Below are 14,351 nucleotides of genomic sequence, written 5' to 3'. Positions count from 1 at the left end.
ACAACGAATTACATGTTTTACCTCATTTGTTTGCCTGAAAGTTAAAAGGGGGCGTATCTAATAGTGAGAATACTAACATCCCATTTTTTAATGGAAATGTTACAATACTGCTTTAAACACGAAAGTATAACAGTGTCATTGCTGTATTACATAGAATTGACCGATTACTACTTTATAGATGAATATCTGTTTGCTTCTTTTTCTTTTTCTATAGATCTTCAAATTCAAAGTCAAGTGTCAAGAGTTGCAGAGACAGTCACCAATGAAGAAAGCAACCACAGCTATGTCATACCTCATTGGTTTTTATCATACTACGTACCATCTTTTGTATTGAAAGCAACATTTGTGTGTAAAGTAAACTAAAACCATTTCATACTATATAGGATCTTATGATTTAAAGTTTGTACGGTAGAGAGGATCTTATATAATCAGGTTCAACATGCATAGTGTTATGGTATCAGTTTGTTGATGCAATGTTATATTAAAATCTGAAATAGTAGAATATACATTCATTGAAAAGGCTTGCTCAAGTCAACACACCAATCAACAAATCAAATAAGTAGACAGACAACCAAACAAACAATAACAGCAGCAACAACAAGAAAAAACAACAATAACCCCCATTATATAAAAAGAGAGTCTTCCGTTGGTTATCTGATAAACAAGAACGTAAACATGCAGTGATGAGGATTAGCATTTTTTAGTTTCAGCACCCCATTTTATGCTATTTATTAGCTTTTATTTAAATGAGCGCTTAATATTAAAGCAGTAAGTTATCATAGTGTTTGGAAGGGCAAAAACATGGCTGAATCAAACTTGCCTAAGACTAAAGATCTAACACAATGTGGCATTTGTTTATTGGTCATTGAGGAACCCAAGGCTCTTCCCTGCCTTCATTCCTTTTGTCTGAAATGTCTGACCAAATGGGCCGAAGGCAAAAAAGGTACGGTGATGTGCCCACTTTGTCGTCAGGATTTCCCAATTCCATCAGAAGGAGTCAAAGGATTCATCACCAACTTTGTCATCAATACACTCAAAGATCGTCAAGAACTGGCTGCGAAGTTACAATCAAAAGATGCCAGATTTGTGTGCTCTTGCTGCAACGCAACAGACACAAATGCCGAGGCGTTTTGTGCAGATTGTTGTGGGTTCATATGTCAAGAATGTGGAATGATACACAAGAAAGTTATCATAATGCAGAATCACAAAACCTTTCCATTTGTAGATCTTCAGTCAGGGAAGCTTGATATCAAGAGCGTTATGAGACAAGAATACTGTAAAAAGCACAAGGGTCAGATTCTAGAGTTTTACTGCAAAACCTGTGATGTACTTGTATGTGTTGGATGCACTGTTGTCGATCATTCGGGACATACTCTTGTCAACCTACAAAGTGCCACCGACGAGCAAAGATCAGAAATCAAACAGCTAATGATAGGCTGCAGGAAAGTAAGTCAAGTGGTTGAAAAGTCTTTGAAGTGTGTTGACAAAGCCCGATATAATCTACAGAAAAGTGAGAAAAAAGCCAAAGCAGATCTACATCAAGCAGCGGAAGAATTACGAAAGCAAATATTAGCTGAGATACAGCAGAAAGAGATTGATATGGAGGCACAAATTACCAAGGCTGCAGTGGAGAATATCAAGCAGATTGACGCACAGAAGGACAGTCTTCAATTACAACAAACACGTTTTGAGACAGCCTTACAGATGGCATCAGAGGCGACACAAACTGGGTCAGACCATGATCTTGCTCTTGTCTTCTCGTCCTTGAAGAGCAGCTTGATTCAATTAGGAGATAAGAAGCCAGAAGATGTTGATGGAAATCTTGGAGAAATTGAATTCAAAAGGAATAGATACGTGCTGTCTCCCTTGCCAAATCTTGGATCGTTGTCAGTTGGGAGCAAAAAGAAAGAAGCAGCTCAAGTCAGAACTCTAACAGTAATGTCAGCACCTGGAAGAAATACCAAGACTTCGCCAGTTTCACCATCAACTCTGATCACAAAGATAAGCTCATCAGCAACCGCATCAGGGATTAGTAGTCCTGTACAAGGGGTGCAGGCCAGTGTGAATAAAACAAAGAATGATGGGACATGGAAGCTGATCAAACAGTTTGGTTCTGGAACAGTATTATGTGGTCGTGATATAGCAATTACATTGGATGCAGATTTCATTGTAACTGACTATGACACAACATCAGTCTTACATTTATTTAGTCAATCTGGTTCTTTGAAGCGCAAGCTAAGATTGAAGTCAGGACAATCATCTTACCCTTGGAATGTAGTAGTCAGCCCAGATGGAAAGATATTCACTACACGCGAGGCATATTATGTGAATGTTTATGACGCAAACGGCACCTTTAAGTATCAATTCCTCACCAGGTCTCCCAGCAATGTATTATCGAAGACACGGGATACATACCTCAGGGGTCTGGCAATAGGTAACCAGGGATGCGTATTAGTAGGTGAATGTTCACAGTTATACATCAGTAAGCATTCACTGGATGGATCACATATTAGCAGCATTAAGGTACCGAACAAGCCGTTGTATATTGCAGTCACCTCACAGGATCATATCATTGTCTCAAGCGGGTTTTCAGGAGGTACCGCTCATATTCTTGACACCAGAGGAAATATTCTGCATACACTCAACTCACCTCAAGGTGTGTCTGACTGGGTGCCTTATGGTATTTGTTATACACCAGGTGGCGAAATCTACTTAGTAAACTATAAGTCTGGCCGTGATGGAGGCATCTACCGATATTCTAATTCAGGTCAATACCTAGGATGCATCACAAAGGAAGTTAAATCCGCCACTGGTGTGACTCTTTGTGACGATGGCAACACTTTGGCTGTAGTTGAGGACAGAAATGTGAAGGTTTTCTCAAGACAATGATCCTTAGAGTCAAAGTATGTCGATATAGATTTTACAATATAGGCCTACACGGGATATTGTTGAATATGGTATAATGAATCATACCTATTAGTAGTTTAGTTTTTTTTAAAAATCTTTATTAAAGTCGCACTCTTTAATACATGTACAAAAACCACCCACAAAACTGGGTTATGAGTGATATACAGTATTAAAACACATAACATATAAATTAAAAAACTAGCATACACATATCAATTAAAAGAATACAGTATAAAAATAAAATGGTGGAGTACTAGGTATAAAAGTGATTTACAGAATTGGCAAATTTAGAAACCCTATGACAGTGGTTGTCATCAGTCATTGCAAAATGAAATTGATCTATAACAGAGAGATTTGGAAAGATTGAGTAAAAATTGTAGCACATTACTCGGTGGTCACTCGATAGTTGGCCCAACAATAACTTAGAAAATATTATTGATCCTTAAGGGATCTAGAATGAGCGTTTATTGCGTTTCGACAGTATTTTTTGTGGGACATTAGAGCACCTCAGACCTATCGAATTGCATTCTGAATACGAAGCATGTCTTTCTGATATCAAATAATTTAAATTTTTGAAAATCACAATATAATACAAATTTTATGACAAATTATAAAAATTTGATATTTTTCACATTTTTGATATATAACAGTCCTCGAAGTAAATTATATAAATCTAATGATATATTCTTAAAGTGTATGTAGCTGGGAGGAAAAGCCGATTTTTTTTGGTGTTTTTGGAAAAAAAATCCATATATTCAATACGAAAGGTCAAAATTTTCAATTGATCGTCGGCTTTTCATCCCACCTACATACAGTTTAAGTATAAATCATCAGATTTATTAAGTTTACTTCGAGTACTGTTAAATATCAAAAATATCAATTTTTAATGATTTGCCATAAAATGTGTATTAAATTGCGAATTTCAAAAATCAAAATTATTTGATATCAGAAGGACATTCTTCGTATTCAGAATGCAATTCGATATGTCTGATGTGCTCTAATGTCCCAAAATAAATACTGTCCAAACGTTCATTTCGAGTTTCCCATGATTTGCCATGGATAAGTTATGTAGATTTAGTCCATTGACTAAGGTCAGTGACCATTGTTGAGGAGAAGGCCCGTGGAGTACATTGCCTCATTTCAAATATATAGTTTTAGTTTTGGTTTTGGTTTTGGTCACGTGTTTTCTTATTGTCCTGCCTAACCACTTGAATCATAAGATATCGAACTCATTGTTTCTACCTTTTGTTTAAAACCGAACATTTGTGTCAGTCAGTTTCGGTTTTGGTTTCAGTTTCTTATAAGTGGTGTGGATCGTAAAATTATTTGATTTGAAGTTACCTGACTCTAAGTATACAAAAGAAATGTTTAAATTTCGCAGTGCAATATTCACGAGCAGAGAAGTCGAACAAAGTAGTCTACATTTGAAAGCATTGATTTAGTTTGAAAGCATTGACTTGAGACTACGAATTAGCCTAAGCTGATTTCACTGTGAAAATATATAGACCATCAAAATATTTCCACAGACATTACAATAGGCACTTGACAGATTATGACTTCAGTGTTATAAACACTATTATACACAATTCTATTTATGTGCATGTCGCATGAGGGAAGATCAATATCATAGAAAGCTGGTTTAAACTAACTTTTATTCAATTTATTTATTGGAGAATAGAGAGAGAGAGAGAGAGATAGAAGAGATCGCCAGGGAAAGAGGGTAGGGGGTGTGTGTGTGTGAGGGGGAGGGGGTAAGGGTAAGGGAAAAAGAAAAACAGAGGGAGAGAGCATTGGAAGTGGGAAGGGAAGGAGGGGGAGAGGGGGGCTCAAGAGTGGAGTGGAATAATAGGGAAGAGTCGATATCGAGTGTGGGGAGGGGGAGGGAGGAGGATATATACAGGCTGAGTCAAAAAGAAGTAAACTCTTGTTTGAAGGGCCGTAACTAGAGATCTGTAAAGAATCTGCTAAAATGAAAATATCAGTGGAAAGAGCACATTCTACCCATCTAATTTAAAACAAGAATTGTTCGAATTTCTCACAGAAAACTCAAGTTATACTCATTTGAATACAACCACCCATTTTTGTAGCTGCACACGGTTTCACTTTCCAAGTACCTATTATATTGTTTCGTAAGGCGCGATATTCAAATGCAAATAAAGTTCTGTGGCAGGTGTGGTTTCGATCAATAATTCCCTCATGTTAATGGGTTCTTTTCAATATGAATCTTACCTCATTGCACTACATTATTATGAAACGGACCAAATGACAACATGGCACTACAATTTACCTTACGGGATCGTACGTTTCTGTCGACGAAATATCATGAAACTAAGAGTCCCACTGAAGTTCAGCGTCTTTTTCGTCTCCAGTCTCCCACATCTAATCGGATTCCATGTAAGGGAGCAGTATATAAGAATGTGAACAAGCACAATGTGCATGGGACACTAAATAACCGACATCCGGAAGCTTCACGCAGACCACGAACTGCTAGATCACAAGTGAAGATTGCTAGAGTTAGACATGCGTTACAGCAAGACCCAAAGATCAGCTCAAGACACAATCCTTTACCCAACATTCCCCAGTCAAGCTTCTGCCCGATCGTTCGTGAAGACTTGAATTGGTATCCATATAAACTACAGTACCGTCATGGACTTCATTCTGGGGACGCCGTTTGTAATTAATTAAAAGCAAAAGTTGTCAATTCAACAGTAAATCCTGTTAGTACTTTATTGATTCGAAATTGAAATGGATGAAAATCAATCGGCCGTGTGCAGCTACAAAAATGGGTGGTTGTATTCAAATGAGTTTAACTTTAGTTTGCTGTGCGCAATTACAACAATTCTTGTTATTATTTAGACGTGTGGAGTTTGCTCTTTCCACTGATATTTTCATTTTTAGCAGATTCTTTACAGATCTCTAGTTACAGCCCTTCAAACAAGAGTTTACTTCTTTTTGACTCAGCCTGTATAGGTGGCGGAGGGAACATAGGTAAGAGGTATGGGTTGTGCTTTTCGGGGAATAATCTAATTCATAATCAAATCATCTCCATCATCATGCATCGTTTATATTTCAGACAAATAAACAAAACACCCCCCCCACCCCTCAATATATGCACATGATTTCTACATGTAGGTCTAGGCCTCGTATATATCCATCTTTTATGTCTCAACGATGTCTGCATAACTTATCGGAACTTGGGTGCAATTTTATGGTGTCATGGAAGTGTGCCACCTACCGCAGAGAGCATCAAAAGTCGCCGGCGTTGATAGATATCGATAACTTAGCACAATAGGCTATTATATACGTATGGTTATAGGCCATTATACTTTTGATTATATATACCCTCTTGTGTCCTCCCAGCACAAAAGTGTTATGATTGCATACCAGTTCATCTCCACATTTTAATCCCTTGATTTTTGGTTTCTGAACAATAGAGAAACCAAAACTATATATTTGAAATGAGGGATTGTATAATCAATATTTTTGACAAAAGGAGTTGTCCTTGTCAATTTGTAGCCATGTACTTTTGATTATTTACATAGCCTCTCCAAATCAGTGTGTATACGCTGGCGAAGTTACGTAATAATCGGATTAACTACCATAGCAATAGGTACAAACAATTTTTGATTATATCGCGCTGTACTACTACGTTCATGGGGTACCTCTGCATTGAACCATAGATGTCAAAGAAATGCTAATCACTTGCACCTGTAAGATTAGTCTCTTTGAAAAGAGCGGTATTGTATTCAATCTATTATATGATTGAAGACAGGTGATGAGTGCAACCTGCTTGTAGTGCAGCGCGGTATATTCAAAATTGTTTGTACCTATTGCTATGGTAGTTAATCCGATTAATTACATAACTTCGCCAGCGTATACATCCATCCCAAAATCTGATTGCTATTATTATATGGGTGAATGGACAACAAAAGAATTGGTTTCTCCATAGGACCTGTACTTAAGCAATTTTTGGAACTTTAGTGGGCGAATTATCGTGTGTCCACCAGTAATGATATCATTAATAAACTGTGTATGGAACATATCATAAAGCAGTGAAATTCATCTTCAATACAATTCATGTCACATACAATACATTTTTCTTTTAATAACAGGTGTTGTTATGTCGACTTCTTTCAATGGCAATTGGAGCACTGCCAGGTCTGAATAGGGATAAAGCCCTCCTATTACATTTCTTCATAAAAGTAATGTGCCAAACGTAGATTTAAAAACACGATAATTCTGCAGTTCAATTATGGTTAACAATAGCCTCTTTCCACCGGTTTTCCAAAAACGTAAACAGATTTGGTAATCAGCTTATCTACTACAGTAAACTGTAAGGGACCGTTCAATATTTTCGCCTGGGGAATCCGGGATTTTTCTCAACACTCCCACCCCCTGGCGTAAATTTTGAACGTCCCTTAGGCAAGGAAAAAGTATTGCTCACTTGCCTGTGACAAAAGCATTTTTGTTAACCACTATGATTCTCAGTTTTCCACTGCGCGTTGCATAAGTTACTGTAAGTTATGTAAATTTATATTATTTCAGCTTTAAATCAATATAATGAATCTTTGTGACTTCTCTTATTTTACCAGAAGGGACCTTACTATAAAAACTATAATAATTATGGTCAATGTTGATATAATCCAACATTTTGTGTGTATTTGAGACAAACACTGCATTTGTTTTATCCGCTGCGCTGCGAGTTACATTAAATGTTTAACTTTATTTGTTGCTTTATTCTTCTTCTCAGCGCTTGCCACTGCAGCATATTTTGACGCATTGGAAAAATGCTGCACTTGTTGCAACGGCAAAAGAGCACATAACACAATTTTACATACTTTTTACTGTAGAAATCAAACTTCAAAATACTACATTTTAATTAAATTATTGTAAAAGAAGTGAAACACACTATTGTAGAATATACATGGGATGTGGATTTCAAAAAGGCATATTTTTTGTTTGATTGGTGTAACCCGGCTGCCCTAAAACACGCACGCCCACCAAACATTTGAGTTACATTGTAGACAACAACGAAACATTATTCTGGACCAGACTGCATTTTCTTTGAAGATTACAGGAATAAAATTAATTGTAGGATTCCGTTTCTTTAAACAAGTTAATTAAGAATGTTAATTTCAACTGTGGATTTCGTTCATTTTGAACAATTCCAAAGAAAAATGATGTTTAAGTCACATTTTAGTGACGTTTTACCACTACAGACTGGCAACACATCTGAATCTTTCCTTTTACAGGCCTTGAAATGAACGAAATCCACAATTTAGGATTATTTTGAAAATCAAGTTCTAATATTTATATTTTGTATATTTCGAGGGTTCAGAACCAGAAAGCCATAACTTACTATGACCAGCATAAAGTTGGCTCCTTGCTTTGGTCCTCCACAATGTCTTTTGTTTTGTATTAAATTTTGTCAAGATTAATCGACCGTATCTTAGTGCCCTGCCGACTTTATTTATGCTCATTTTGTGGGTGAAGGTGATTGTTAGTTAAGGCTTTCTGGCTCTCAACCCTCGACATGTTCGCATTTCAAAATTGTGTATAGTTTTTGGCATGTTTTGTTTTATAGAAAACAGAACAACATTGATCTCCTCACAGATAAGATTAAAAAACCTGACCGACCCTGACTATCTCTAAAAATAGAAGTTGCATATCTCATCTATTTGCCTCTTCATTTATATTTGTTCACAAAAGAGATCGATATTAAATATCAAATCACTATATGGAAAAGCACACAAAATGCTGTTTCTAATATCTCATGTCATTGTTGTTGCTGTCCACATTGCTCATATTAAAAGAATGGAGTATAATTTCGGAATAGAATATTTTACCATGATTGCTTAGGTATGTAATGGTGATTGGGGTTCACTTGAATGTATGTCTGTATTAGTAGGGTGTGTGTAAAATGTGTGCTATTAAAATAACACAATACTCTTGCTATTAATCATCTTATCTGGGATACAGAATTCTACATCAAGAATAGGCCTATCCTTTTGGGGAGCTCATAATTATTGCACAGCCCTTATATGCAAGAGGTCCACAATAGTCATGGTGGAAACCTAGGGTTATAAGCGATTCATTAATCTCCAACCATTAGGCCAATGGTGGCCATACCTGTTGTGCCAAACATTACCGTTTATTTTATTGGTCAAAGTTCAACTAGTACATTGCTGTAAACTATGAAACTGCAATTTTATGTTGAACTTTGATTCTATTCAATATTGTCATTGACTCTTATTCGTAATATGAATTGTGTCGTAGGTCAAGTTTAAACTGATAAGCTTCCAGCTACATTGCATCATATGATTGTTAGGATGATGTCCTTTTATTTACATTGGAAAAATGAAATACCTAACGGATATGTAACATAGTCGTTTGTTAACAAGCTTCCACAAGCTGATAAGAGCCAGCAATTTCGTAAATTTACTTTGCGTCAAATACCCGTGAAAGTAGGCGCGGATCCGCAATAGTACGGTACGGGTCTGCGTGACCCGTAAAAATTGAACCAAGCAAAGAGCAGAAAATCCTAGTTTTGTTGTTCCACTGGAAAATCTGGTTCACATAATACGTCCAGCTCCCTGAGTTCACTTTCATTTTAGTTTCCCATCAAGTTTTCAACCCAGGTTTTCAATTTTTTTTTGAAAATTAGTGAGGACCCTTGAAATTTCAAAGGCGAGGGTCCAGGGTCGGACACTTGAAAATTGGTGAGGACCCTTGAAATTTCAACGGCAAGGGTCCGGAGGACCCTTGTATTTTTTTTCTTATTTCAAGGCCTGTTGCTAATGGTTTAACAACATATCATCGTTGTCTTCAAAGCTTGAAACCCACGGTCATGTTGTCTTTGGTCCCACATCATCATGTAAATCTATTACAAATGTCTATCTACTGCCTGCTATCTTAAAGCAATATTACAACATTTGCTGAAGAGGACGCCCTCGTTGTTTTTTTTAATTTCAGATTTACAAGGCCTTAGAGGCTGTATTTGTATTTTTAATAAAACAACGAAATACTGTACGTCGTTTCATACGATGGATTAGCCGATGAAATGTCTTGTATTAATTGACGTATAAATGGACACGCACTTTTTACGGTATACGTCTATTTATACGTCCATGAATGATTCTACGGAATATTTACAATAATCGATCATTGGAGATATCGGCGCTGGAATAAAACAGTGATTTTCCATGTTTTGCCTCATATGTTTGGCTCAAAATTAAAATGAAACACATCTGATAGTGTACACATGGTTAGGTTAGTGGGGAAATAGGCTACGGGCCTACCACTCCTGCCCCTTCGGTTTCGGGATGATACGCCCGAGTAGCTCCGAGTGTCGTAGCCAGGTTTTCGGAACCGGGGAGCTCAACTTGTAAATGTACCGACGAATTTTTTTTTTGTTGTCGACGGAAGTTGTGAATTGTTGACCCCAATTTTTTGGGCAGTGCGGTCCTCCCCACTTAACAGGGGGTGGAGTGGAGGGCAAATTTTACGAATAATTTTCAACGCGTTATAACGTTTATATATCAATATCCTTCAATATGCTAACGTAAACAGCCAAAAAAGGAAGAGTCATATCCAAGATTTGAAGTATTTGCGCGACATGTTCTTTGTTTCTTCAACATGTACACACAAAATTGTCTATTGTTTAAACCCAATTTTTTGTAGCCAAGGCACGTCGTCTACCGACGGCCTAAGATGAACCCGGGAGATGAACCGACGGCACTGATGAGCCCCACTGGCTACGCCACTGAATACGCCCGTAGCTATTGACCTCCGGAAAATAGTTGTGCCCTATTTCCCCGATATAAGCCATATGTAGTATTGTTTTATTACACCTCACTGTGACTGTGGGAACGAGATTGTAGGGAAATAGTCCTAGGGAAATAGCCCTTGTGATACGAATTGGCCAATGAATTACATGATTTAGTTCATGAATATTCATAAGGTTAATAATAGATTATAATATTTTGTAGGGAAAACCCACATTTTATTTAAAGGAAATGTTACAATACTGCTGTGAAACTCAATAACTATACATCTTTTATACTCGGTGCATGAAAATGTATGTTGGTTAATATAATGACTATTTTTGAAAATTTTGTTTACTTTCTTTTTCTATATAAAATTCATCAATGAGGAAAGTAACCACAGCTCTGTGATGCCTCATGTCTGCATCTTTGATCGATACACCCTGATACGAATCCCAGCATAATTACACCACGGCTTGTGGCTTTTGTTGAACGATGCGAAAGGAGCCTACATGTTTGCTTATAATGACATACTCTAGAATTGCCAACATGAATCATCAAAAAACATTGTTTTAAAATTATTTTAGTATCGAAATCAGTGAAAACGGAAAGCATCCGGTGCACAGATTCCAGGAAATATTTTAATTTGTTTGTTCTAGCATTCTACATTTCCAAAAACTTATCACAAATTTTCTCCAAAATCCTGTGTAAATAATTCTCAACGCTAATCAGACCTAATCTATGTTCAACTATTCATATATTCATAAATCTCCGACCCAGGAGCTCACACTTTCTTATTTACCCTGCGGGGCTGTTCTATTGTGATCCGGCTTGGAACATGCTCTCGAAACTTGACCGCTGCATGCCTGTTTTGAAAAAATGAAACACGCCTATCGACGAAAATAATTAATTCCAACCGCAGAGTACATCACTGCATGCAAACACGGCTTTTTAGGTAGATGCCTCATTTAAGGGATCACGATATGGTAATGATTACCTCATTTGCATGTGTACAGTACATTTGCATATAATACACCAACCGTCACCAACCATCACCAGCTATCACTAGCTATCACCAACCATCACCAACCATCACCAGCTATCACCAGCCATCACCAACCATCACCAGCTATCACCAACCATCACCAACCATCACCAGCTATCACCAGCCATCACCAACCATCACCAGCTATCACAAACCATCACCAGTCATCACCAACCATCACCAGCTATCACAAGCCATCACCAGCTATCACCAACCATCACCAGCTATCACCAGCCATCACCAACCATCACCAGCTATCACCAGCTATCACCAGCCATCACCAACCATCACCACCTATCACCAGCCATCACCAACCATCACCAGCTATCACTAGCCATCACCAACCGTCACCAGCTATCACCAACCATCACCAACCGTCACCAGCTATCACCAACCATCACCAGCTATCACCAGCCATCACCAACCATCACCAGCTATCACCAGCCATCACCAGCTATCACCAACCATCACCAGCTATCACCAGCCATCACCAACCGTCACCACCTATCACCAACAGTCACCAGCTATCACCAACCATCACCAGCTATCACCAACCATCACCAGCTATCACCAACCATCACCAGCCATCACCAACCATCACCAACCATCACAAGCTATCACCAACCGTCACCACCTATCACCAACCGTCACCAGCTATCACCAGCCATCACCAGCTATCACCAACCATCACCAGTCATCACCAACCATCACCAGCTATCACCAGCCATCACCAACCATCACCAGCTATCACCAACCATCACCAGTCATCACCAACCATCACCAGCTATCACCAGCCATCACCAACCATCACCAGCTATCACCAGCCATCACCAACCATCACCAGCTATCACTAGCCATCACCAACCGTCACCAGCTATCACCAACCATCACCAACCGTCACCAGCTATCACCAACCATCACCAACCATCACCAGCTATCACCAGCCATCACCAACCATCACCAGCTATCACCAACCATCACCAGTCATCACCAACCATCACCAGCTATCACCAGCCATCACCGACCATCACCAGCTATCACCAACCATCACCAACCATCACCAGCTATCACCAGCCATCACCAACCATCACCAGCTATAACTAGCCATCACCAACCGTCACCAGCTATCACCAACCATCACCAACCATCACCAACCATCACCAGCCATCACCAGCTATCACCAGCTATCACCAACCGTCACCAGCTATCACCAACCGTCAACAGCTATCACCAACCATCACCAGCTATCACCAACCATCACCAGCTATCACTAGCCATCACCAACCGTCACCAGCTATCACCAACCATCACCAACCATCACCAGCCATCACTAGCCACCACCAACCGTCACCAGCTATCACCAACCATCACCAACCATCACCAGCTATCACTAGCCATCACCAACCGTCACCAGCTATCACCAACCATCACCAGCCATCACCAGCTATCACCAGCCATCACCACCATCACCAGCTATCACTAGCCATCACCAACCATCACCAACCATCACCAGCCATCACCAGCTATCACCAGCTATCACCAACCGAATCATCACCAGCTATCACCAACCATCACCAACCATCACCAGCTATCACCAACCATCACCAGCTATCACTAGCCATCACCAACCGTCACCAGCTATCACCAACCATCACCAACCATCACCAGCTATCACCAACCATCAACAACCGTCACCAGCTATCACAAACCATAACCAACCATCACCAGCTATCACTAGCCATCACCAACCGTCGCCAGCTATCACCAACCATCACCAGCTATCACCAGCCATCACCAACCATCACCAGCCATCATCAACCGTCACCACCTATCACCAACCGTCACCAGCTATCACCAACCATCACCAGCTGTCACCAGCCATCACCATGCAACCATCACCAGCTATCACCAGCCATCACCAACCGTCACCACCTATCACCAACCATCACCAACCGTCACCAGCTATCACCAACCATCACCAGCTATCACCAGCCATCACCAGCTATCACCAACCATCACCAACCGTCACCAGCTATCACCAACCATCACCAGCCACCAGCTATCACCAGCTATCACCATCCATCACCAGCTATCACCAGCCATCACCAACCATCACCAGCTATCACCAGACATCACCAACCGTCACCACCTATCACCAACCATCACCAACCGTCACCAGCTATCACCAACCATCACAAGCTATCACCAGCCATCACCAACCATCACCAGCTATCACTAGCCATCACCAACCGTCACCAGCTATCACCAACCATCACCAACCATCACCAGCTATCACCAGCGATCACCAACCATTACCAGCTATCACTAGCCATCACCAACCGTCACCAGCTATCACCAACCATCACCAGCTATCACCAGCCATCACCAACCATCACCAGCTACCACTAAACATCACCAACCGTCACCAACCATCACCAACCATCACAAGCTATCACCAGCCATCACCAGCTATCACTAGCCATCACCAACCGTCACCAGCTATCACCAACCATCACCAACCATCACCAACCATCACCAGCTACCACTAAACATCACCAGCCATCACCAACCGTCACCAGCTATCACCAACCATCACCAGCTATCACCAACCATCACCAACCATCACCAGCTATCAC

At 39.7% G+C, this 14,351-nt stretch overlaps 1 protein-coding gene across 1 annotated transcript; it reads left to right on the top strand.

The window, feature by feature from the left end:
* Positions 1-801: 801 nt before the first annotated feature.
* LOC140143628 (uncharacterized) lies at positions 802-2,889 on the top strand. The gene has a single exon (XM_072165444.1). It carries the CDS (start codon positions 802-804, stop codon positions 2,887-2,889), a length of 2,088 nt encoding a protein of 695 aa, XP_072021545.1.
* Positions 2,890-14,351: the final 11,462 nt, after the last annotated feature.

Source organism: Amphiura filiformis, unplaced genomic scaffold (assembly GCF_039555335.1).
Source record: "Amphiura filiformis unplaced genomic scaffold, Afil_fr2py scaffold_25, whole genome shotgun sequence".
Classification (NCBI taxonomy): domain Eukaryota; kingdom Metazoa; phylum Echinodermata; class Ophiuroidea; order Amphilepidida; family Amphiuridae; genus Amphiura; species Amphiura filiformis.
This window is presented reverse-complemented; position numbering and strand designations above follow the sequence as displayed.

Coding starts and splice junctions, on each gene's coding strand:
- LOC140143628 (XM_072165444.1), top strand. CDS start 802: ATGGCTGAATCAAACTTGCCTAAGACTAAAGATCTAACACAATGTGGC.